Source organism: Neofelis nebulosa, chromosome 16, assembly GCF_028018385.1.
Source record: "Neofelis nebulosa isolate mNeoNeb1 chromosome 16, mNeoNeb1.pri, whole genome shotgun sequence".
NCBI classification, from domain to species: domain Eukaryota; kingdom Metazoa; phylum Chordata; class Mammalia; order Carnivora; family Felidae; genus Neofelis; species Neofelis nebulosa.
Window position 1 is genome coordinate 322,438 of NC_080797.1, and position 22,922 is coordinate 345,359.

At 58.6% G+C, this 22,922-nt stretch overlaps 1 protein-coding gene across 4 annotated transcripts in view; it reads right to left on the reverse strand.

Moving 5' to 3' along the window:
- Nucleotides 1-3,071: 3,071 nt before the first annotated feature.
- Nucleotides 3,072-22,922, reverse strand: part of ANKFY1 (ankyrin repeat and FYVE domain containing 1) — an 81,268-nt gene continuing 61,417 nt past the window's right edge. For 3 of the 4 annotated variants that reach the window (XM_058705697.1, XM_058705698.1, XM_058705696.1), the window contains exons 12-25: nt 21,872-22,079; nt 20,877-20,975; nt 20,539-20,692; nt 19,770-19,938; nt 18,906-19,024; nt 17,897-18,053; nt 17,039-17,239; nt 15,430-15,606; nt 10,725-10,872; nt 10,176-10,266; nt 9,747-9,871; nt 8,299-8,445; nt 7,189-7,279; nt 3,072-6,802 (exon numbers count right to left, since the gene is read on the reverse strand). In XM_058705697.1, the coding sequence (XP_058561680.1) occupies nt 6,670-6,802; nt 7,189-7,279; nt 8,299-8,445; nt 9,747-9,871; nt 10,176-10,266; nt 10,725-10,872; nt 15,430-15,606; nt 17,039-17,239; nt 17,897-18,053; nt 18,906-19,024; nt 19,770-19,938; nt 20,539-20,692; nt 20,877-20,975; nt 21,872-22,079 (2,019 nt within the window). In that variant the 3' untranslated portion in view covers nt 3,072-6,669. The remainder of the gene's footprint in view (nt 6,803-7,188; nt 7,280-8,298; nt 8,446-9,746; nt 9,872-10,175; nt 10,267-10,724; nt 10,873-15,429; nt 15,607-17,038; nt 17,240-17,896; nt 18,054-18,905; nt 19,025-19,769; nt 19,939-20,538; nt 20,693-20,876; nt 20,976-21,871; nt 22,080-22,922) is intronic. The other variant, XR_009255422.1, reaches the window with a different exon arrangement.

The following is a 22,922-nucleotide window of genomic DNA, read 5'->3' on the forward strand; positions in this document are numbered from 1 at the left end:
GTGGGCGGGCTTTTGCTCATACGGAGGCAGTGAATCCAGAGGCCTCTGAACAAAGCAACAATTTGAAGGGAGGATATTCTCTTTTAAACACTTAGGTGTGGGAGACGCCCACACCTGCGTAAAAAGTGGTTTCCCATCCCGGACGCCTTTCCCAGGGGGTTGTGCGTCCAGGGCGACCTGTAATTCCTGGGCCGACCCGACGAGCTTCGTACCCCGGTCGAGCCGGTGGGGGAGGAGATTCCCACCTTCAGGCGAGGCCACAGAGCCTGGTGCTGTCCCAGATTTATGTCTCTCCTCCCGGGTCTCCTGGTCCCCCCAGCTCTTCCCTAAACGTTCGCCATCCTTCGTCATTAACTCGCTAGCTCTCCAGACCCGCCCACGAGAAAGCGGAGGCTGCCTCCCCTCCCCTGGCAGTAGTGGGCACCTGGACACCCCACGACCACCCTTGCTGCCCCCTCCTGCCTCGGCTCTTCCCGAGCGTGCCGGAAACCCCGGCTTCCCTCCAGTCACGAAGGAAACACCACTCTGTAGCACTGAGCTACTTCCCGCCGCAGCCTTGAAAGCCGCCCCTGCTTCTCAGCCCCGCTCACCCCGCATCAGTCGCCAGCTCGACAGCAGGGCAAATCCTGCACTTGGCAAATCCCACAGCCACAGCCTTCCCGGACCCGTCACACTTGAGGGCCTCAGTGGAACCCTCCCTTAGTTCTTGTCTGATTCCCTTTTCTCCCCCAGGAGCCCCTCTCGGCCCATGAGTCCCCCCACCCAGGTCTCCCACGTCAGCTGCGTCCAGGTAGGAGGCTCCCCAGAGCGCTTCCGAGGCACCCAGACTCCACGTTTCCGGCATTCAGTCTCCTCTCCTCCCTGGTGATGTCCCCGTGGCCATGCACACCCAGTCACAGCATGTGAGGACCCCGGCAGCCATCCAGGACGCCTTCCTCTGCTGCTCTGCTCCTCCCACCCAACCCCCAGGTCCCTGGTTTCCCCGCCCTCTGCGTTGCTGTGAGCAGTCCCCGCTGGATGACCAGGGTGGCCCCCACGTCCACTCCTTGGCTGCTGGGACCCTCCAGCCGTGGCTCTCCTACCATCGCTTCGTGCACAGCTCCCTCCAGCCTCCTCCTAGCTGCAGGTGCCTGCGGGGCCTGCACCAGGCAGGCCCTTCCTCCTGTGCTAAGCTTGTCCACTTCTGACCTCTCCACAGCTCTGCTAAGTCAGCACCTTTTGGGAGCCTGTGCTAACGTGGCCCGTGACAGCCGCCTTTTCTTATTCATGAGTTTCCTGTCCGCCTCCCTCCCTGGACAGAGACCGAAGTTACCCGGCTTCGTGTCCCACACCCACAGTATCCAGCGCATAGTAGGTGCACAGAGTTAGCCCTGAGTTTGCAGATGAGGCAACTCAGGTGCTCAGAGTCTAATAAGGGCACAGAGCAGTGGAGCTGGGCCTCGAACTCCAGGTTCCTATCCTGAGACCCACGCGGCCCTTGGGCTGCATGCCTGCTGTCCTTGCTGGTGGGAACGGCCACTGATCTGGCCCTCCGTGGTCAGCAGCTGTCTACGGGCACCTGTGTACCATGGGGTGGGATGGGGGCAAGCGAGGCTCCTGACCTCGGGGCTTAACAGTGTGGGGCAGGAGGCCCGCTAGAGCCCCAGAGGCCATCCTCGGGATGGGAACGAGGCCCAGGGTGGGTGCCGGGTCCACAGGAGTTCAGACCCCTCCAAAACAAACTGGAAATGGAAAGAAGCAAAACCAGGCCCCCTTAGTGTCACCCCAGCCAAGTGTGGCCAGAGAGGGCCCTGGGCGCCCACTCTCTGCCTACAGGCTGCTCGCTCACTTCCTGCTCAAAAAGAATTCACGTCCTCTTTGACACCAAGCATGTACTTTACCGTGAACAGCCTCCTCGTGGTGGGGCACCAGGCAAATCTTCAAACGGCTCTGCTGAGAGAAGGCTGTCAGCTTAATGGGCTGAAGGGCTCCGCCATGAAGAAGCCAGTGGTCACTGGAGAAATCCCTGTCCTTCCCCCTCCAGCAGAGGTGGCCCGGGCAGACCTATGGCGGAGGGAGGCAGGTCCCTGGCGATGGATGCCACACGCGGTGCGGCCCAGGTGGGTAAGATGTGCTGCCAGTCGGAAAGGATGCCGGGCAGGGGGGCTTCTGTGCCCTCGAGAGAGTCCAGCGAAGGGGTACAGCAGCCACCGTCTGCTTTCCGCCAGCCCCGTGAGCAGGGCTGTGTTGACCAGGCTGGGCAGCTGCCCCCCCCAGAGTGGACAGCCTGGGGTCAGAGGGGCCACGCCAGACCATCGCCCCATCCCTCGCTCAGTTGTGGGACAGCTGTGACCAGAGAGACCCCACACACAGCCTGGGGCCGTGTCTGTTCAGAAATTGGCGGTGGACAAACCGAACCCCTGCCTTGAGAGCCCTCCCACCACCAGAGCCCCTAGACTTACTCCTGTAGGAAAACCACACACAGCTCTCCCATCAGCCCTCCCTGGAGGGGACTCTCAGCACGCACACCGCCATCGGTGTCCTCGCAGGAGAGGAAGGGCCTCTCCCTGCCTCCGATCACCTTCCTCGGGACCCGCGGGAGCCAGGAGGGGCCGTGGTCAGCACTCCCGTGTGACAGGCGCAGAAACTAAGGCACAGACGTTAGGAAACTGGCCCAATACCGTCCGCTAATCAGTAACGAAGCACAGAAACCCAGTGCGCTTCCCCGGCAACCGTGTTGGAGCGTGCCCGTGCCCAGTCCTTGTGTGTGCCCACGGGTTCTGGCTGGCGTGCCCCGCAAGGACAGCTGCTGGGGTTACTTGGGACTGTCCTGTGGCGGCACTCAGCGGTGCCTGTGCACCAGCGAGAGCAAGCTGGAAGACAGAGGAAGGGGGCTGCGGGTCCCAGAGCGTGCGAGGGCCAGGTCAGCTCCTGAGAGACCTCACCGGGGCTGGGTCCCGGGGAGGAGGTGGGCGGCTACGCCACAGTAGCTACTCTTGGACTGCTGTCGACAACATGCTTCTGGAAAGTGCTGCTGGCGAGTCAAACTCTCCTAGAAGGTGAGCTGTTACAGAAATATGTTCACATATCAAGAGTTTGAAAAGGTTATTTTTAATGCTTATTGGTACCTCCGCGTTAAAAAGTAACTACAAACGTCTCATTAAAGTTTCCACGTTAAATGCACAACTTTACCTCGTTATAAGGAATTGTTACAGAAAATGCCGATAGCGGTATTCGAGACATACATTCCATCACACGGGCTGCGGATGGGGGTGTCGTGGTCCCACACACGGAGCCGTCCTCCCACACCGAGCGCCACCCTGAACGGCCTGGAAACCGAGGCGCACCTCCAGCCCACACGTGCACCTCCAGCCTCCGCCCCTCCCTTGGTGTCACACGGGTGTCACGGGAATAGCCAGCCGCACACATCTGCCCAAAGAGGACAAGTCACGGGGTCAAGCGGTTTAGACCCCCCCCCCCCCCCGCTACGGAAAGGCAACGTTGTCGCGACAGGCCGCACGTTATTTACGCCACACAGAAGAGGCACCGTACAGGCGACGAGCTTCCAAAGACAGTCTCTCAGGCGTCTGACGACCCCGGGGAATTTAGCACGTGCTGAGCGCGTCTCGGCAAGCAATCCGCTCTTCGCCGAACTGCTCCCACACGACGGGTACGTCTCCGCAGCCGGGGGCGCTTCAGATTAGGGGGTCCCGTGCCCAGTCCTCCTGGGGCTCGTCCTGAGGGCAGCAATCCCAGTCGTGGGAGAAGCTGTGCCAGGGGCTCCTTCGGTCCCCGTCGTGATGGCGTCACACTCACCTGCGTTGGCTCCTGTCACCTAGGGGCCCGGTGCACCTCTCGGGCCTGAGCATTTACGTCGTCGACAGTGTTCTTTCTCTCCCGTCGAGCGGCCCCGATGGAGATGACAGCCCTCCCCTCCCTAGGCTCTCCCTCCACTCCACGCCTCTGGACAAGGTCAGCGCAACTCCCTTCGGCTAACGGGCAGGGGCACGAGTGTGCGTGCGGTGGTCGTGAACGCACCGGCCCGCTGGGCTCCTCGCAGGGCCCCCGGGCAGGGAGAGGAGTGGGCACGGCCAGAAGTGACTCGGGGCTGAGGTAGAGGGCGGGCGGTCACGGGGACCCCACTCCTGGAGAGGGTGCGGCAGGCGACCTGAGCGGTCTGGTCCAGCCTCAACCGTCCTGGGGACTGGGGTTGACCGAGTGCGGGCAGCAAACTGCAGACGGAACTCGTGTTCTAGTCCATCATTCTGCGAGACACACTACAAATCACAGAGAGCTAAAAACTCCTAGGTGTAGGCACTTAAGTTTGGTGGGGAACTCCCACGTTAGAGGATCACAGCAAGTCAGTTTAGCCGTTGGCCTTGCACACGGCGCGTGGCTTGTGCTGCACACGGAAGTATTTAAAAAAGGGAAAGACGGCTACGAGTGCACGATCCGGGAAGCCTGGCGATGAGCAGGAAGCAGTTAGAGCTAATTCACTGATGCACAAATTGTATTTCATGAGGTTTATTCTTCCCACTCTACTGTTTACAGTTGGCAATTTTCTGAATGGATAAAATTGAGACTTTGCTACTAGCATTTAAGCTATGGGTGAAATTGTCACGAAGAGCTAGGCAGGCAGTTCTGTAGTGTGTGAGGTCCCAGCCTGGGCAGTGACGAGGGCGTCCCACGGCCAGCCACCACGGGACATGCTGCATGCGGCCAGCGAGCACCCCGACACTGTGGGCAGGCTGCCCCCGTGTACCACGCGAGGACGCCCCTGAAGCCAGTGCAGGACTCCCCAAGCGTCCCCCCACGTCTCTGCTCAGCACCACAGCCGCCCCTGGACTCTGTGCAGAAACGGAAGCTTCACGTTGCACATTTTCAGCACAACTTTAAGATTTTATGTGCAATCGGAGGCGAGACTCTACTAGGACCGGGAACGGTAGGGCGGGGGCGAGACAACCGGCCATGCCCCGACTGACTCTCCACCGTGAACGTGGAAAGAGCAGGCGTAAACGTACCGAGCACCTCGACTCGCATCGGAAGCATAACTATCTTACTTTTCAACTAAGGAGTCAAGCCACCTGCCTACGCCCCACTTCCTCGGGGCCCAGTCCAGGCACCCGCACGTGGAAACCGACCACAGGCCTCACGTGGGCAGGCGTCTGCCAAGACCAGGTGCCTCTCTCTAAAAGTTCTGTATGAAATATGTCACAGACTTTAGGGGACAGGAAAACTCTTGTAATTAATTTTTTTCTTTTAAACATTGTGCACAAGCTCCTATTAACATAGAAAGCATATATATTTCATAAATCACAGAAATATTAAAAAGTAGCACTCTGGTTCATCAGCTCATGTTACACACATATGTAGGCAAGAGAATGTATAAACCTACAGCAACAGAGAGGACATACCACTATCCGAAGAAACAAACCAGAACAACCAGGCTGTTGCAAAAAAACACTTAGTCCCTTTACACACACATCCATTCTTCATTAATGTGAAAACAATGCAGTGGTTATCAAATGTCAGAAGAAATCAGTATTACGATTAAGACTGTCGATCTCTGAGAAAAACTCGTGAACGCTTGTGTTGATCTCGGAGTTAGTTTTCTTAAAGCAGTGGTGGAAGTTTCTCTTTAAACGTACGTTGTTTTTGTTTTTGTTTTTTTTAAACCGGCCAAACCTTCAAAAGAAGCTCAGCGCTGCGGGCTCGGCGTGCACACGAGCAGCGACTGAGGCCCGGTCAGTTCGAGGACCTCACTCCGCTCACGGCCCAGCATCTTCCCTGCAGGCTCGCACACGCGGGCCGACCCGGCAGCCGCCGGCCTGAGGCCGCACGCTGCCCCTCCCGTCACCAGGCCTAGTGACGGTGTCCCTCCCGGGAAGGGACTCTTCGCAGGAAGTGTGCGCTGAGGTCCGATGCAAGCTGGCCATCAGAACCAGGGCTGCTGGAGGCGGGGGCGTTTCTGAACGTGGGCAGCACAGCCGTCTGGAACAGCGCGCCGCGGTAAGAGCGCGTCTCCGCCAGCACGCCCCAGCGGCAGAGTGACTGAGGCCTCTGCAGACAGGATGCGGCAGGACAGAGAACGGGACACTGCCCTCCCGACACCCAGTCGTAGGGATACGGTAAAGCTTTCAGTTAAGGCCACGATTTTTCAGCTCTCATCTTTGAACCCTGTTTAGAAAGATTTCGCCTTTTTTAAAGGGCTAGCTCCCTAAAATACAGCTTAGCTTTTCAAACAAAACAAAACAAAACAAAAAACAAAAAAGACTTCGGGCCAGAGGATCCTATAATCTTTATGAAAACTGCGCACAGAAGTCCACAGCCACTTACCCTCGAGTGAGGCCAGCTTCCCGCTGCGGGCGCGCTCCCCGCGGGCACTACGCTGCCGCAGGGGGAGGGTTTTCCCAGGGTCCTTGTGCTGCAAGCAGAGTGGGGCCTGATGCCCATCACAGGGGCCACGAGGCACACGGCCTGGTCCAAGGTGGGAGGCGTCCGGTGGCCCTGACCACAGTCTGACACGCCAACAACCACGCGGAATCCTTGGAACGGGACTGATCACAGCGGGTCCTTAATGGTTCAGTCTGTTGCCGCAGGAAGACGGGAGGGCCAGCCCTGCTCTGGGTGGGTGAGGCTGGCGCGCGGAGCGGCCCCCGGGAGGCGACCGGGGTGCGGCCGGGGGGCTCACTAAGAGACGCCCCCCAGAGTCAGCACATCAAAGCAAATGTTGCAAACTCGCACGGGCTTGTTCAGATCAAATTTTATAATAGGGATCTCCTTGGTCGAGCATTTATGGCACAGAAGGCGTCCGCAGTGACGGCTGTGGAGGCAAAGCGGGGGGCGTGAGCGGGGCCCCGAGGGGCAGCCGCCTCCCAGGGCAGGGCCGGGCCGGGTGTGCAGTGGCCGCCATGTGGCACCGACACGTGCGTCGTTTGAGTCCATGGGGACCCAGCCATTGGCTGCTGCCAGGGGAGTCTGGCTGTAAGGGCCCAGCTCCGCGGTGCGGGTGGGGGGGGGGGGGGGGGGGGAGGACGCGCACCGCCGGCGAGGGCAGGGAGCCTGGGCCCCCAGCGACGCCGCTACAAGGCACGCAACCCCACACCTGGCCAGCGTGCGCGCGGGGCGCTGGCGGGTTCCCGCCGGTCACGGGAGAAGGCAGGAGCGGTGAGCCACCCCCCGACCCCGCAGGCGACGTCGGGGCCTTACCAGTGATGTTTGCGCGTCGTGACTCCGAACTTGGCCGCACACTCATAGCAGGTGGAGCCGTCGCACCACGGAGGCTCCTTGGACAGCATGTCTGTAACATGGGCAGAGAGAAGAGCCCGTCAGAGTGACCGTGCCGGGCAGACCAGGGCCGGGAGGGGCGGGGGCGGCAGCGGTAGCTGGGGAGACGGCACCACGTCTGCGGGGGACACGGGCGGTCAGGGCGGCCAGGAGGACCGTCAGGGGCCGAAGGGCAAGGGGACGGCGGGGGGAGCGGGCAGGGCGGGACGGGAAGAGCAGGGGCGAGAGCAAGGGGCGAAGTGGCGCCGTGGCAGCTGGGTCTGTGGTGTGGGCGCCAGCAGCAGGGACACGGGGAGAGCACAGCGCGAGGGGCCGTGGCGGGGCTCGTGGAAGCGTGGCGCGTTCGGGCCGGGAACCGTCGGCTCCGTTCGCTGAACGCCAGCTCTGCCCGCACGGCTCCGAGAGCCACGCCCACGCAAGTCGCCCGAGCTCGCGGGGAGGAGGCGGCACGTGGCCGGTGTCTGCCCAGCGCCCGACACGCTGGCCCACGGGCGGCTCCAGCTGGCGCCACAGAAGCACCGCACGCAGGCACCGGCTGGGCTACAGACCGTCTGCCAAGCGACGCCGGACACGTCACCCACGCCAACATCGCAGAGCTCACTCCTCTGCCCAGACCACGGGGCTGAGAAGCCCGCTCTGCGGCCGCCTCGCGGGGAAGCGAGGGCACTTGCAAATAGCAAGCCACCGAGGTGCCACCCTCCTCGCCACAGGGGAACAGAGGGGGAGCCGGCAGGGGCTGGAACAGAAGGCCGCTCGGAAGGATGCGGAGAACCCGGATCCGCGGAAGCACACAGGGCGTGCAGACAGATGAGCGGCCAGAGCCGTGGAGGGGTGACCGCCCCCACCATGAGCCGATGCGTGGGTGCCTTTATGGGCCTCCGGTAGGACCGGGACGTAGGGGCTGACAGGGGCCCTGGAGCACCCTGGAAAGCGGCCGGCTCGGGTCATTCTGGGTTCAGAGGTCACCGGGCCACGTGAACGACCGACACCGTGCCCGTGTCTGCGCGGGATGAGCAGCAAGTAGCCACTCACCTAACAGTCTAAACAGAAGCTGCTTGGTGGCAACTTGGTAGTTGAAAATGTTCACCCCTTGGTTGTTGTTGACCCCGAGGCGAGCTCCCGAGCGGACGACGGCACGGCACAGGTTGGCATTCCCCTTCATGTAAGCCAACAGCAGCACTGGAAAACAAAAGCACGGGAGGGCTCCTTCCACCTGAGCCCCGCCTGCTGCCGCCGGAAGGCGGCAGGACGTGCGTCAGCAGAGCCCCACTGACCGCCACGGGGGGCGCGGGGCGGCCCCCGCTCCAGGACACGCTCCAGAGCCACAGAGCAGGGACCAGACACTGAAGGAAAAACGCGCCGTCCCACCTGCCTTCCTCCAGCACAAGCCTGGCCGGCCAAAGCCCCTGTCGTGTGACGTTAACTCAATCTGGAGGCCCACCCAGGCAATCCCGTGGGCGCCCGGCTCCGGCCAGGCCCTCCCGCCTGCCGCCCGCTACACCCACGGCAGCCCTTCTGCTTACCTCTCCTGGGCCCCACGCTTCAACTCCTTCTCATGACTTTCTAAACAGTCCAGGCGGACAAGGGTTACTATTTCAGATGAGCAAAGGGGCACAGAGAGGTTACGAACCCAGGGTCGCCTGCTGGAACTGGACAGAGCTAGGCGATCGGAACCAGGTCTGTGCAACTCAGAAGCACGGACGTGACGCGCCTGCTCGTCGGCCTCCCGCCTCCCGGACAGCGGCCGGAGGGTGTGCTGGGCCCCCAGCTCACTCCTGGGCCGACTCCCTCCAGCTCAGGCTCGTCACTGCCAGCTTAACAACACATTCACGTACTGAAGCCAAGAACTAACGATAAAATACTCAGTCCTGTGCTAAGGTTCAGGACGTTCCTTGGTGACAAAGCTTCTGCCACAGGCCAAGGAGGCTCTGTGTGGCAGGAGGGGAGGGAACGGGAACATGGCGGCAGCACGGGGCCTCACCGCTGGTCCCTTACGTGAGAACTCGGGACGCACTGCCCACACCGCTTAGCTTTCTGGGTGGCCGTGCGCATCCAACAAGAACACAAATGCGCAAGTACGTGTACAAAATGACTTGAAGCCATACGAGTTAGCGCAGCGACCGGGTAGCTAGAGTAGCACCAGGACAGGGGCCTCGTCTGTTTGTCACCCGCCACTTTTTCACAGCCTGTCAACACACGCACCACACACTTCCCCCTTCTGGAGCATCTGCGGGGTGCACAGCAGAGAGAGGAGGGCCGTCAGAAGAGACGGGCAGGCCTGCTTGGGCCCGGGCACGGCTCTGCAGCACCAGGGACACTGAGACGCACGCGTGCCCCGAATCAGACGCTGCCAGACTCCACCCCAGGCAGCGGTGACAGCTGCTCGCAGAACCTGCCACGTGCACCCACGGAGTGCCCTTCAAGCGTGGCTGTGTGCCCAGCTCTTGTGTCTCCAGGACACGCACGCACGTATCACACACCCGTGTTTCCTTCCGCGTCCGGCTTGTCCAGAGGGTACTGAGGCATGCACTCCAGGAAGAGCTCGAAGATGGAGGCTGCGTTCTCTTTGCCGTACTGACCCAGGATGTGCAGCGGCGACTGGCCCCTGAGGGAGCAAGGTGGACACGTTAGGCACAGACCCGCCACGGCCACCACGCACAGAAGACCTGATCTCTGGGCCTGTGACGCCGGACACAGTTAAGGACACGTAACAGGCCATAAAAGGTTTTCTACAGAGCGTTTCTCAAAACGAAAACGTCCAAGGTACCGAAGCCGGCCCAGTGCCATAGTGGCCAGTTAGCTGCATCGCACGCACCCGGGGCTGTTGCGAGGCGCAGTGACCGCCAGCCCTAAGGGTCACGCTAGGTGACGCGGAGCCCAGGCCTCTGCTCCGGAACACAGGCGCTCACCGTAGATTGAAGGCTTCGGCGTCCACGGTGCACTCGGTCAGGAGGACCCGGATGTTGTTGAGCCGACCGTGCATGACCGCGAGATGAAGAGCTGGAGAGTAAACCCTCTTACTGTGCAAGCCTAGAAGCCCACGTGGGAAATCTCAACTGCTCACGGACCTCCCTCTAAACAGGACACAGCCAGAGCAGCCACTGTCCACTCACAGAGCCATCCCGTCCGGTCGTCACCACCCCCCAAGACTCAGTCGTTAACACAACCTCGTAACACTTTGCTTCCTTTTTCCACGGTTACCCCAAGGTGAGACTTCCTGGTTTTACGGGAAACCACTGTAGGCTTCTAGGGGTACCACGAAGATGGGAGGCTGCCCGGGGATGGTCGGTGGCAGGACAGATGCCCCGCCCAGAGCATTCCCTGCCACAGCTCTGCTGCTGCGAGAGCCAGCCTCCCTGAGGGAAGCAGGCCCACGGGTGCAGGGCACCTCCACCTCCGGACTGGGGGGCCTGCTCAGGGCACTCGGCTCGGGGCACAGGGGAATGACTGGCAGCTACCGTTATTTCCATTCTCGTCCAGAGCAGCGAAGTCCACCGCATTCTCCAGGAGGACGGAGCAGATGGTGGGCAGGTCCTGCTGGGCGGCGAGATGCAGGGCAGTCTGGCGGTGCTTGGTTAATTCGTTCACCTTGGCTCCTGCAAGAAGCTGTTGAGGCTCATTACGTGAGCAGCCTCCCTGCACAACCAGCAAAGGTCCCACTTGCGGGGGCCGAGCCTGCCTGCCTCCTGACACCCACACGTCTGCCTGGCCGGCAGGGCCGGGAGCAGCACAGTCTCACACACACTCCCGGGGAGGCAGGAGACAGCAAAACCCGACCCAGGCGGAAACCAGCAATCAGCAGGATGTTAGAAAGCCATTCCTCGGGACACAGGAACTGTACTTCTAAGATTCAGGACATGAAACTACGCGGGACTGCAGTGAGTTCACTGTTCCACGTACAGACGTCCACTGCTTACGGTAGTAAAACCAGGCTGCCAGAAGGTTCAGTTATGAAAACTACTGCAACCAAACAACACAACAGGTGGCCACTGGGATGACAGAGATGTATGGTTTCACGTGGAAGGATGTCTGTGGTACAGTAAGTCAAAAACAGGCAAGTCAGAAGACAGCATGATAGTGTGATTCCTCTGCAGACAGAGAGAAATGTGTGCACACGCACACACTCCCTGAAGGCGTGTAAAAGCGTCTACACCACACTCACTCCAGTTGGGGGTGAAAGGGAGACACCACCAGCTTTATACCCTTACGCACGTACAGTTTTTCCACAATAAGCATGTGCTATTTTTTATTTTGCTTTTTAGAAGACAGAAATTAACCGAAGAATTACAGAACCAAAAGCAGAAAGGCCCTTCAGACATGGTCCTGCCGCCTCCTTAACCTTCCCCTTTCTGACAGAGTTCCGAGACAGCTGCTACAGGACAGAATCTAGTCTGTGCCTCTCCCGAGGCCTGAGGCCACCTGGGAGAGTGGAGGCACTGGTCAGCTGCTCTGGTTCACACCCGGACTTCCAGGTCCCAGCCTCCCCAGACCCCGGGGCGCCCAGTGAAACCACACACAGATCCAGGAGGACATGCGGAGGGTGCTCGCGGGCACGAGGGTGCTGCGTGTGCTGGGGATCATAGCTAACCTCGAAGATGGCTAACCGGCAGGCAGGGGAGTCTGGGTGAAGGTGCTGTTTCGACACGACCCAGCTCCAACACTAAACCGCATGGCCGTTATTGGCAAGGCCAGCTGTTTCTAGGGACTCCTACCCTCCGCGAGCCCAGGCCTTCGTGACGTAGCGGCAGAGCCTTGGTGAAGAGGCCATGACCCTCTAACCTCTCGGCTCTCAGAGAGATGGACACGTGGCCCGACTCCCCACTACTCCGAGGCCCACGTCTACCTCCTTGGCGGGTCCTCACACCCAGTCTGTGCCTGGTGCCACCAGACCCCCCCCCCACCGCCGCCCCCACCCAATCGTTCTACAACCCACCTCACAGCCACTGCCTCCCCTCAGCCCCTGCGCCGGTGACCCTGCCCATGCCCTCACTCCCCACCACAAAAGGTCAATGCTCTCTCAGCTCTAACACATAACGAGTCATAAAGGGTTCTGAAAAAGTACTTTTCAAAAACAAAAATGGCAGAGGGGCACCTGGCTGGCTCAATCACTAGCGCATGGACTCTCGGCCATGGGGTTGGGGGCTCAAGCCCCCCCCCACCCCATTGGGCAGAGAGCTTTCCTAATACAAAATAGGGGTGCCTGGGGGGCTCAGTCGGTGAAGCGTCCGACTTCGGCTCAGGTCATGATCTCATAGTGTGTGAGTTCGGGCCCCGTGTCAGGCTCTGTGCTGACAGCTCGGAGCCTGGAGCCTCTTCGGATTCTGTGTCTCCCTCTCCCTCTGCCCCTCCATTGCTCTCTCTCAAAAATAAACATTTAAAAATAAATAAATAGATAAATAAATAAATAAATAACAAATAAAATAAAATTAAAAAATAAAGATAAACAAAAATTAAAAATAATAAAAAATAAATTTTTATTTATTTAATAAGTAAATATTATTTAGTAGGTCAAGCGCCCTGAAGGCTAGCTGTGCAGCACGTCCTGGGGCTGACAGGAGACACCAGCAACCACAGCACTGAGGAGCCAGCCAGGTGACGCCAGGCCCATAGCTCTGGACACGCTCTGGCTTCTCCGCTGCTGGAAGGATGAAGGCTGCTCACTCTTCTGGCTCTGAAATGCCACCCTCTACAATCTGGTCCCCACCCGCCTCTCCAACCACATCTCCTACACTCTCCCCAAACTTCAACCACTTTTCTGGTGAAAGCACACCACACGCACTGTCCAGGCTCCGCATCCTGGCTCAGACCGCTCCCCTGCCCGGTGGCAGCATGTCCTCTGGGAAAAGGCAGGCTCTGGAGTCAAGCAGAAGTGGCTAAAATCCCAGCCACGCTACCGACTCCCTCATAGTCTGGGGGGGCGGGGATTCTTTCTGACCTTACATCTTCTCCTTTGTAAAACGTGAAAACTTTCCTACACCTTTCTGCTTTTGAGAATTAAGAGTGGTAAGCTCCTTGACATCAGCACTGGTGGTGATTTTTTGGATCTGACTCCAATAGCAAAAATAAGCAAGTGGGGCCACAAACTAGAAAGCTTCTGCACAAGAAAGGAAACCATTAACAAATGAAAAGGCACAATCTACTGAATGGAAGAAAATATTTGCAAATCATGTATCTGGTAAGGGGCTAATATCCAAAATACATAACTCACTGCAACTCAATAGCAAACGAAAACAAAAACAAAAAAACAGAGGCACCTGGGGGGCTCGGTCAGTTAGGCGTCCCGCTCTTGATTTCGGATCAGGTCGTGATCCCAGGGTTGTGGGATCAAGCCCTGCACTGGGCTCTGTGCAGAGCGTGGAGCCTGCTTGGGCTTCTCTCTCTCCCCCTCCCCCGCTTGGATGCGCCCACACACGCTCTCTCTCTCTGGCTCTCTCTCTCAATCTCTCTCTATATACATTTCAACAGCAAAAAACCCCACCAAATACAATTTAACAACAGGCAGAAGAACTGGACAGACATTCCTCCAGAGAGGACACACAGACGGCCGACAGACACGCGAACAGAGATGCTCCCCGTCGCTCATCATCAGGGAAGCGCAAACCAAAACCACGGCTAGCTGTCACCTCAAAATGACTGAACCCACAACACGAGGAAGTCTGACCGTGAGCGAGGACGTGGGCAGGGACCGTCGTGCGCCGCTGGTGGGAACGCAAACTGGAGAACAGCGTGGAGGCTCCTCCACACGTTAGAGGCGGAACAACTATCCGATCCAGTAACTCCACTTCTACGTGTTCATCCAAAGGAAAAACACTGTTGTTGTTTTTTCGATAGAGAAGAAAGCTTACTGCATATACTGTAAAAAAGCTTTAAAACACCTTTTCTGTCACACAAACCAGCCAACCAACCCAGCCACCACCTTAACTTTGACAACCTGGGCCTGCTTCTGACCTCCGCGAGAGGGAGCCGCCTCCGGAGTCTGGGGACCGGAACCCCACCTCGCACTGCACAGCTGGGACGCTCCAGGGTGCACCGACGGCCCGTCCACTTCAGGCCGGTCCTGCAGCCCCGCCCCTCACTGCCCGGCCCCCAGCCCATGCCGCAGCCAGCCTGCGCCAGGCCACAGACTGCAGGCCACGGCGGGCGGGGGGCAAGGGCTCTGGGGCCCACGCGTGTCCTACGTCGCTGGAAAACCACCATTCTGAAAAGCTGTCTGCCCCCGCCCCCACCCGTGTTCACTGCCACATTATTTACAACAGCCAAGATGTGGAAACAAACCAAGTGTCCACTGGTGGATGGATGAGTGGACAAAGATGTGGTACATGCACAAAATGGGATATTATTCGGCCATAAAAAAGAATGAAATCCTGCCATTTGTAACGACGTGGATGGACCTTGAGAACATTCCACTAAGTGCAATAAGTCAGACAGAGAAAGAAAAATACCACGTGATCGCACTTCTATGTGGAATCTTAAAAGCAAACCAAAAAACCAAACTCCTAGATACAGAGAACAGACTGATGGTCCCTGGGGGCAGGGGGTGTGAAATGGGTGAAGGGGGACAAAAGGGAGAAACTTCCAGTTATAAAATATGTTAAGTCCTGGGCACGTAACATACAGCACGGTAACACGGTTAATTATACCATATTGCACATCTGCAAGCTGCTAAGAGTAAATCTTAAAAATCCTCCTCACGAGAGAATTTTTTGTAACCACGTGTGTGACGGGTATTAAATAGACGTATTGTGGTGATCGGTTTGCAGCGCATACAAATATCGAAACCCTATGATGCGCACCTAAAACTGATACAACGTTACAGGTCAATTCTACCTCCAACGGTGGACGCGAGAGCCCCTGGCGGCCAGCGCAGGACGCAGACGACAGAGGTGGGCCTCCCTTCCCTTGGCGCCCCGGGCCGGCCTCGGCCACCCCAGTCCTGCCTTCCCTGGAGGCCTCACACCAGCACCTGCCTGCACAAGCTGCCTGCTGGGCTCTGAGGACACTCTGCCCACCGACACAGCTGCTCTCCCCGAGGGCACTGGCTTAGTTCCCCAAAGTCGTGCTGGCCTCTCACAAAACCTGGCCAAACACCTGCGACGACAGCTTCCGCACGCACCACGACACGTGCGGTCCACGTGTTGCAGGCAACGTTTCGGGGACACTTACCAGGTTGCGGACGATAATCTCTGAACCTGCTTGGACAGCAAGGTGCAAAGGGGTCAGCTTGGAGGCGTCCTGGACTCTGGAATTCACATTAGCCTGGACGCTGATCAGGAACAGGACGCTTTCAATATCAGAGTTCTGGACTGCCACATGAAGAAAATTCCGGCCCTTGTTATCCACCTAAGGCAACAAGCGGGAGCCTGCTGAGCACCTGTGAGCTGTGCTGGCCACGGGAGACGTGCCAGTGTGGCCGCCCCTCGGCTCCAGGAGGCTCCCTCCCAATACCCAACACGGCACACACCACACACACACACACACACACACACACACACACACACACACACGACAGACCCTGTCTGCACACGCGTGTGCCCGACTACGTGTGCATGGCCACACCCCCCTGGCAGGAGACAGGGAGCCCTGGCATCTTCCGGCAGCAGAAAGTATGGATTCGGAAAGTTAAGAAAGAGACCACGTGCGGGACGGAAGGAGGAAGGGGTGCTCCAGGAAAGGCAAAGGCAGAGACCCGCCTTGGGAGCTCCCCCGCCCCCCCCGCCCCCCACCGCTCTGGCGGGACAAGCACCCAGCACCCTGGAGCCACAACTGCAACACCAGCCTGACCCCTGAGCGGTTTTGGAAAGTTTCCTGTTTACGGAGCTGCAGGAGACGACACACTGTGGGGGACAGGCCAGCCGTATGCTGCAGACTTTGCTCCGCGGACACGGGGCAGACAGGAGCTGTGGGTCAGTGTGAGCACGCGGGGCGCCATGAGGGGCAGCAGCACCCCACACCCACGCCTCACACGCGTGCAACCCCAGCACGGGCTGCTGACCGACACAAGCAGCATGTCTCCCAAGGACTCTCAACTACGGGGCCCATGTCACACGGGGCGCGAGAGAGCACCCAACACCACCCGAGCAGGGGTGAGGCCAGCAGCCACACAGGTCCGTCCCACGCAAAGGCCGGTGCTGGAGACGATTTCGCTTGGTTCCACATCACTGTCATCGGGGGCTTACTCGTGAACTTGGCGGTGCTCTCCAGGCCAACAGAGACCCCAGTCCCGCCTCGGACCTGCCGGGGGCCGGGGCGGAGGGGCCACGCCCCACCCACCCCGCCCCCAGGGCAGCAGGTCACCAGCCAGGCCCAGCACCCGCTGGAGACCCACCGACAAGGTCAGGCCCGAGCCTGCTCAGCCGGACGATGACAAGTCCTCAGACACCTTCCCCCCAGAGAGCTGCCCCGACGTCACAGCAACAGCCCAAGCCCCGTTCAGATCTTGGCAAGACACTCACTCCTAGGGCCCTGAGACCGGGCAGAGGCACGCACGACGTCACGTACGACACCACAGAATTCCTCGGCCAGGGCAGGGCCACCTGCAACCTCCCCGTGCGTGTGGCACCACCACGCACAGGCACACAGGGCAGAGCACCAAATCTCACAGGTACCGACAGGCCATCTGAACGGCCAGACCTCAAGGGAAGGGAGTGTAATTTCAACACGAAGGTCTTCACGTGTGAGGGACCCGTGTGGCAGGGGGCTTCTGTTTGGTCTCCACGTAACAGGTCCTGCTGAGCTCGGGCGCCAGGCAGGGCACTGGGTGCGGGTCCCTCACCTGCTCGGCAGCCCCAGGCTCTCGCTTCAGGATGGCCTCGGCCGCCCGGTTGTTCTTGTACGTCATGGCGCAGGCAAAGGGGGTCAGCCCCTGTCTGTCGCGGACACTCAGGCGGATGTCAGGGTGGGAGATCAGCAACTGAATGATGACACTGTGCTGGTTGCTGATGGCCACGTGGACAGGTGCCCTTCCTTCCGCATCCTGTGGGGACAAGGCACAAACGAAAGGGGACCTGGGAAAAGCACGAAGGAGAAGAACTTTCGGACAGAACCGGGTTCTGGGATTCAATGCTGCCACCTTGTGTTGGAAATGAACTTTCAAAGAGGCCAGGCCCAGAGAAGACTGCAGGCCGCTGTCACGACCCCATGCTCCAGTGACCCGGGGCACAGACACACTTCGTTTAGAAGACGCGTGGTCAGCCCGCCTCTAAGTTACCCCACTTCCTCTCTGGCTGCAGGGCAGCAAATGTCATCCCCCACAGGCCAGGACACATAACTCACAGGGGCTCAACTGAGCTACTGGAACATTCTCCTAAACACAGTGCTCAGCTGGAGACTAGGACAAACTCAGTGGAAACATATGACCAACGGAGATAAAAGGCAAAGAAAAGCTGACTGAAGAAATCCTTCTCGTGCTATAGAAAGAACAAAGGCACAAAGTGGGAGTCTTCACCTGAAACCCTTACAATTCCTGGGCAGGCTGCACGACCCAGAGGAAGTCGCTCCCTCCGTGCGTCCCTTAGCCCCGCCTGTGGCCAAGCCGAGGCCCAGGACCCAGAGTCTGCGAGGCCCCCGGCCTTCGGAGATTTCCCGAATTCTGGGCTCAGCATCTACCTCCCTAGAAGGAAACTCTCCGTACCTGTGTGTTTACACTGGCACCAAATTCCAGAAGACACTGCACCGTCTCTTCCAGCCCCCAGGAAGCTGCCAAATGCAAGGGCGTTTGCCCGTCTCTGGCCTCCTCCTCCCCTTCTCCATCAGCACCGGGCTGTCTGGGACTGTTCACGTCGCAGCCGCTGAAAGCAGGGGGATGAAAGGCAGGCTTCAAGAGCAGGCTCCCGAGGCAGCCGAGGGCAAGCTGATAATTGTCACAGCAGCGGCCTCACACAATCCAACAGAAATGCTGCTGCCCCCAGATACGGAACGCTGGGCCCCACCCCCCTGGATTTCCTTTTCGGTCTTGGGGGCAGCCTGGGCAGCAGAACTCCTAAAAGCTCCCCAGGAGATTCGTATGCATTTAAAATTTGAGAAACGGGTGCCAGGGTGGGGGGGGTGGGCTCAGTCAGTTGAGCGTCTGACTCTTGATTTCAGCTCAGGTCATGATCCCAGGGCTGTGGGATCAAGCCCTGCTTAAGATTTCCTCTCTCTCCCGCTACTCCTCTCCCCCCACTCGTGCTTGCTCTCTCTCTAAAAAAATTAAAGTGAAAAAGTAAAACATCAATAACCTTTGAGAAGCACTGCTCTAAAGGTCCCTTCCACACATGCTTCACTCTGGGTGAGCCATGGGCCTCCCGGGGTTCATGCACTAGGTGGGGTCCTGCAGAGGCCATCTGGTTTCCTCCACCCCGGCCTCCTGGCTGCACTGTGTCAACTGGTCTGAATGGACTACGGGAGCCTCTGTGGCCCCCCGAGCAGGAAGCTGGCTCAACTTCCTGTCTCTGTTATATGGGCACACAAGCCCCTCTCCTTGCAAGCGACTCAAGTTCCCTTAACCGGCTGGCTTGACAGGGCAGTGACCCCTGACAGCCTTAGCCGGGGAAGTCAGACCAGCCAAGGCCTGCCGGGCCTGCCAGGACTGCAGCCGGATGAAATGAGAGGAGGGCTGGCCGCAGTAAGAAGGCACGAAGGGACATGTGGGCCTCTCAGACCTGCGAATAAGAAAGCAGGCAGTAGACTCGTTGTTCTCGTCGATGGCCCTGTGCAGGAGTGTCTGAAGGCAGCCGCCCGGCCCTGGGCCCCAGCACGTGGCATCACAACCGTGTCTGACCTGCAGAAAACACACGTTACTCACAAAGACTGCCCAGTAAAGTCAAAGATTTTATTACCATCTCTGAACTCTCTATGTACCCCATCACATGCATTGTTTCAGGCACGATACAGTGGATAACTGGCTGCCGATTACTTTAACCTGTATCATTCGTTAGTCCTACAAACACTCATTAAAACGTGCTCTGTGCAAGTTCTTACAGCAGGTCCTGTGGGACGGGTTTGGGAAATACGAGACAGATAGGTTTATCAGTGTCCTCGAGAGCCGTGGCCCAGGAGGGACAGAAAACACCAGCTACCCCGCCCCTGGCAACACACCTGCAACGAAAAGGTCATCCCGTGACAGATGCACGATCCCTTAACGTCATCTCAGAAAAGCTCAATGAGGCCTTCCTGGGGCCTGTCCTCTGAGCAAGGGAGGCAAACCAGGGGTCTGGGGACTTATCGCCGTGGTGAGAGCAAGGGCAGCCCACACCAGGTACCCTCTCAGGAGAAGACTCCTGGGGAGACGCCTCCGCTCTCTGGCTGCTTGGAGGCAGTTCCCACAAAGACGGCCTAAAAACCAGCGCTGGCCAAGAGGACGCTGAACTCCCCAGTGTCTTACACGGGACTTTCAACTGCTCGCCCCCGACCCAGGTTGCGGCTCGCAGACCTCTCGCTCTGCCACCACTCCGCAGACCCCAAACGAGTCTCTGACACGAAACGTCCCCACTCGTAAACAGAGGCTAAGGTTGAGCTGGTCTCACCAGGGTGGATGCGATGTCCTCCAGATGGTTTGCCAGCGCGAGCCACAGCGGGGGGTTCCCCTTCTCATCTGGCACGGACATGTCCGCTCCACGCGTGCATATGGCGTCCACGACGAGTGGGAGCTGGTTCCTGATGGCCAGCTGAAGGGCCGTCTCCCCATCCTGAGTCCTGCGAGGAACATGCACGCCTAGACGCACGTCTGTAGCCGGACTCGGATGAGAACCCTGCCCCTGTGGGCGTCCCAGACGCCAGAACCCACTGGGTCCCCCAAACCCCTTCACTCGCGCTAATGTGCTTTCACGGCAATTCGGCCTGTCGGTAGCATCTGCCCCGCCTGCCTCTTAGGAAATAGAGCCGTGCCCCTTCTTGCACCAGGAAGACAGCTGACCAGCCCCTCCCAAGGGCGCTGAAAGCTCTCGAGCACACAGCTGCTCCCAGCAGCATCTCCATAAAACGCCACCCCAGCTGCCCACGTGACAAAACCCTTCTTTTACCACTCAGTCATTCAGGGTCACCTGACGTTGGAGATAAAGATATGTTCCTTTTGAGAACACAAAACCGACAGCAACTTAACTCCGCATTTTCCCCGCAAGCCTTTTTGACAGCTCATTTGTTGGAATGTTCTCGGTCATATACGAAATCCCCATCTGAACAACTGCTTCTAGACTGTTCTTTTAATGAGCTTTGCGCAGTATGTGCGGGAGTCGCCACCCCACAGGTCAACGAGATGGCTGGGGCGCTGCGGCAGAGAGGGCGGTCCCAACCCACCTGACGTTTATGTCTGCCTGGTGCTCCAGGAGGAAGAGCGCGCTCCTGCTGTCCTGCCGCCGCATGGCCATGTGCAGCAAGGTCTGCCCGTCCGACATGGCGTCGTTGATGCAAGCGCCAGAACCCAGCAGCTGGGCTGCGATCGTGTGCATGCCTGGGAAACAGACAGGCCCCAACGGACACAGGCTCAGCGCTTCCCACTCCCTCAACGTGTCCCTGCAACGAACACGCCCCCTCGACTTCTCAAGGCCGGTTTTCCACCAGGTGGAACAGGCTCAGCCCTCACGCTCCCCGCCCCTCCCCTCTGCCCAGAGTTGGGCAGCTCCGATTCCCCTTACCGGTCCATAATGCCAGGCCCAGCACAGTCTGGTCTCGGGAATCCTTGAGGCTGAAATCCGGAATGATTTGCAAGTTGTTGGTAGCATGAAGCGCATTAGCTAAAATGTTTAAAGGAAAAGAACACTGGATTTCACCATCCCACGGATCACATTTAAAGAACTCAAGACAGTAAGAGTTCACTTTCCAGCTGACTGACTGGCTGTAACACAATCACCTGTCCACAAAGAGAATTCATAAATCCGGTGGGGAGTGGAAGCCAGAAACCTGGTGTTTTGGAGCAAAGCTTATGGGGAAAATAAGGGTTTTAAAGCTTAAGGTACTGTATCTTCTCAAAAGGAAAACGCTGCTATGAAAACACACACTTGCTACCCTGACTGCTGACAAGAGGCTCAAAACAACACCCAGCAACGTTCTCCTGACGCGTAACTCCTACCACCTTACAACTGCTGGGAGGACTAAGAAAAAAGTACATTCTATCCAGAGTCCCACTTCTGTCCACAAGCACGCTGCTAAAAACTGCTGGCCTTGACAAGGACGCAGGCAAGAGTGAGACAGGTTTCAGGGCAGGAAAGAGGAGAACCTGGGGATGACCTCCTGAGGGAAGCGGGCCTCCCCGTCCAGGGGCTCCCCTGGCCCGCCTGCCAGGGAGACTGAGGCACACGGAGCACCAACCAGCTCGTGCGGGACCTGCGGCCGGGGCGTCCCTGGACACTGCTCACGCCGAGGCAAAGCTCTGGGAAAACACCCAGCATAAGAGAGAAAGCAGCCCGAGGCTCTAACACCATAACCTAAGAGCCGGAACGGGCAGGCCCCATCCTGAAAACGTACACGGGGAAACACAGCCATCAGGAGCCAGACTGCGTGCTTCTCCGGTTTGACCTGAGAGGATCTGCAGTAAGAAAACTCACAGCTGGAAGGAACATCAACTCCGCAACTGACGACTCGGACACCTACTGTTCAAGGTCAAGGAGAGAGGCAGTCCCCAGCTCCCTACCTTTCTGCTCCAGGATGACAGACACCACGTCCGGATGGTTGTGGGCAATCGCCATGTGCAATGGTGTCTGCAGGTAGACGCCGTCCCCTGAGCCGGCCGGGGACGCGGCCTCCTCGGTCTGCAGGTTGGGGTTGGCCCCCTGCTGCAGGAGCTCCGCGGTGAGGCTGGCCAGCCCGTGCCGACAGGCCGTGTGCAACGGGGTTTCTCCCTGGACGGAAGCAAACGGCCCACTCAGGGCACACTCGTGCCGGGAGTTTCCGTCAGAGGGCTGAAGACAGCCTGTGTGCTGAGACCCAGGTCCCCGGGGCAGCCACAACCCTGGGCCCATCCTGTCCCCAGCTGTGACTCGTCACACGCCTGGTCTGTCCCTCCCATCCCTGTGCCATCGCCCTTTGTTCCTTTAATGTCTTCCCCTGTGCCCTCCAAACAGCCCTGTGCTTCCTGTTGTCCGATGACCTTCTTAATTAGCCACCCTTCACTTTGTGTTTGCAACTATCTTGCTAATTATAGACACAACTAATTAAACGACAGCAACAGACGACCTCCAAGCGCCACTGAAATAAGCCCCACGGAGGCCGGAAGAGCCGGGACCACAGCCCTGCGGTGACAGAGCCACCAGTCTGACCACCATGCCCCTGTGGCCCCCTTCCCCACCGCTTTTTCTGACTGGCTCATGTCAGCCCCATCTTGAACTCTCATCAAGACCTCCTTCTCGCACTTCTTAAAATTAAAAACATTTCAGGTTGGCCTTACACATACTTGATTCCATATTCAAAAGGACAGGAACGTATGTGACAAGTTTCCTCTCGTGCCCTGCCCCCACTGCCCAACTATCCCCCCCTAAAGAACATCATGGAAATCACTGTCCCCAAGGCAGTCCCTCCTCCTGGCAAAATCCTCTCTCCCTCTGTGGGCCCAAGAGCTTCCCCACCTCTGCGGCCCCTGCTTCTGAAAGCCACAGCCGGTAGGAGTGCAATTCCGCAACTCCTCTGCACGCGGTCTCTGTGCCGCCGGATTCAGCGTCTGAGGTCAGGACAGGTCGTTCCTGGTC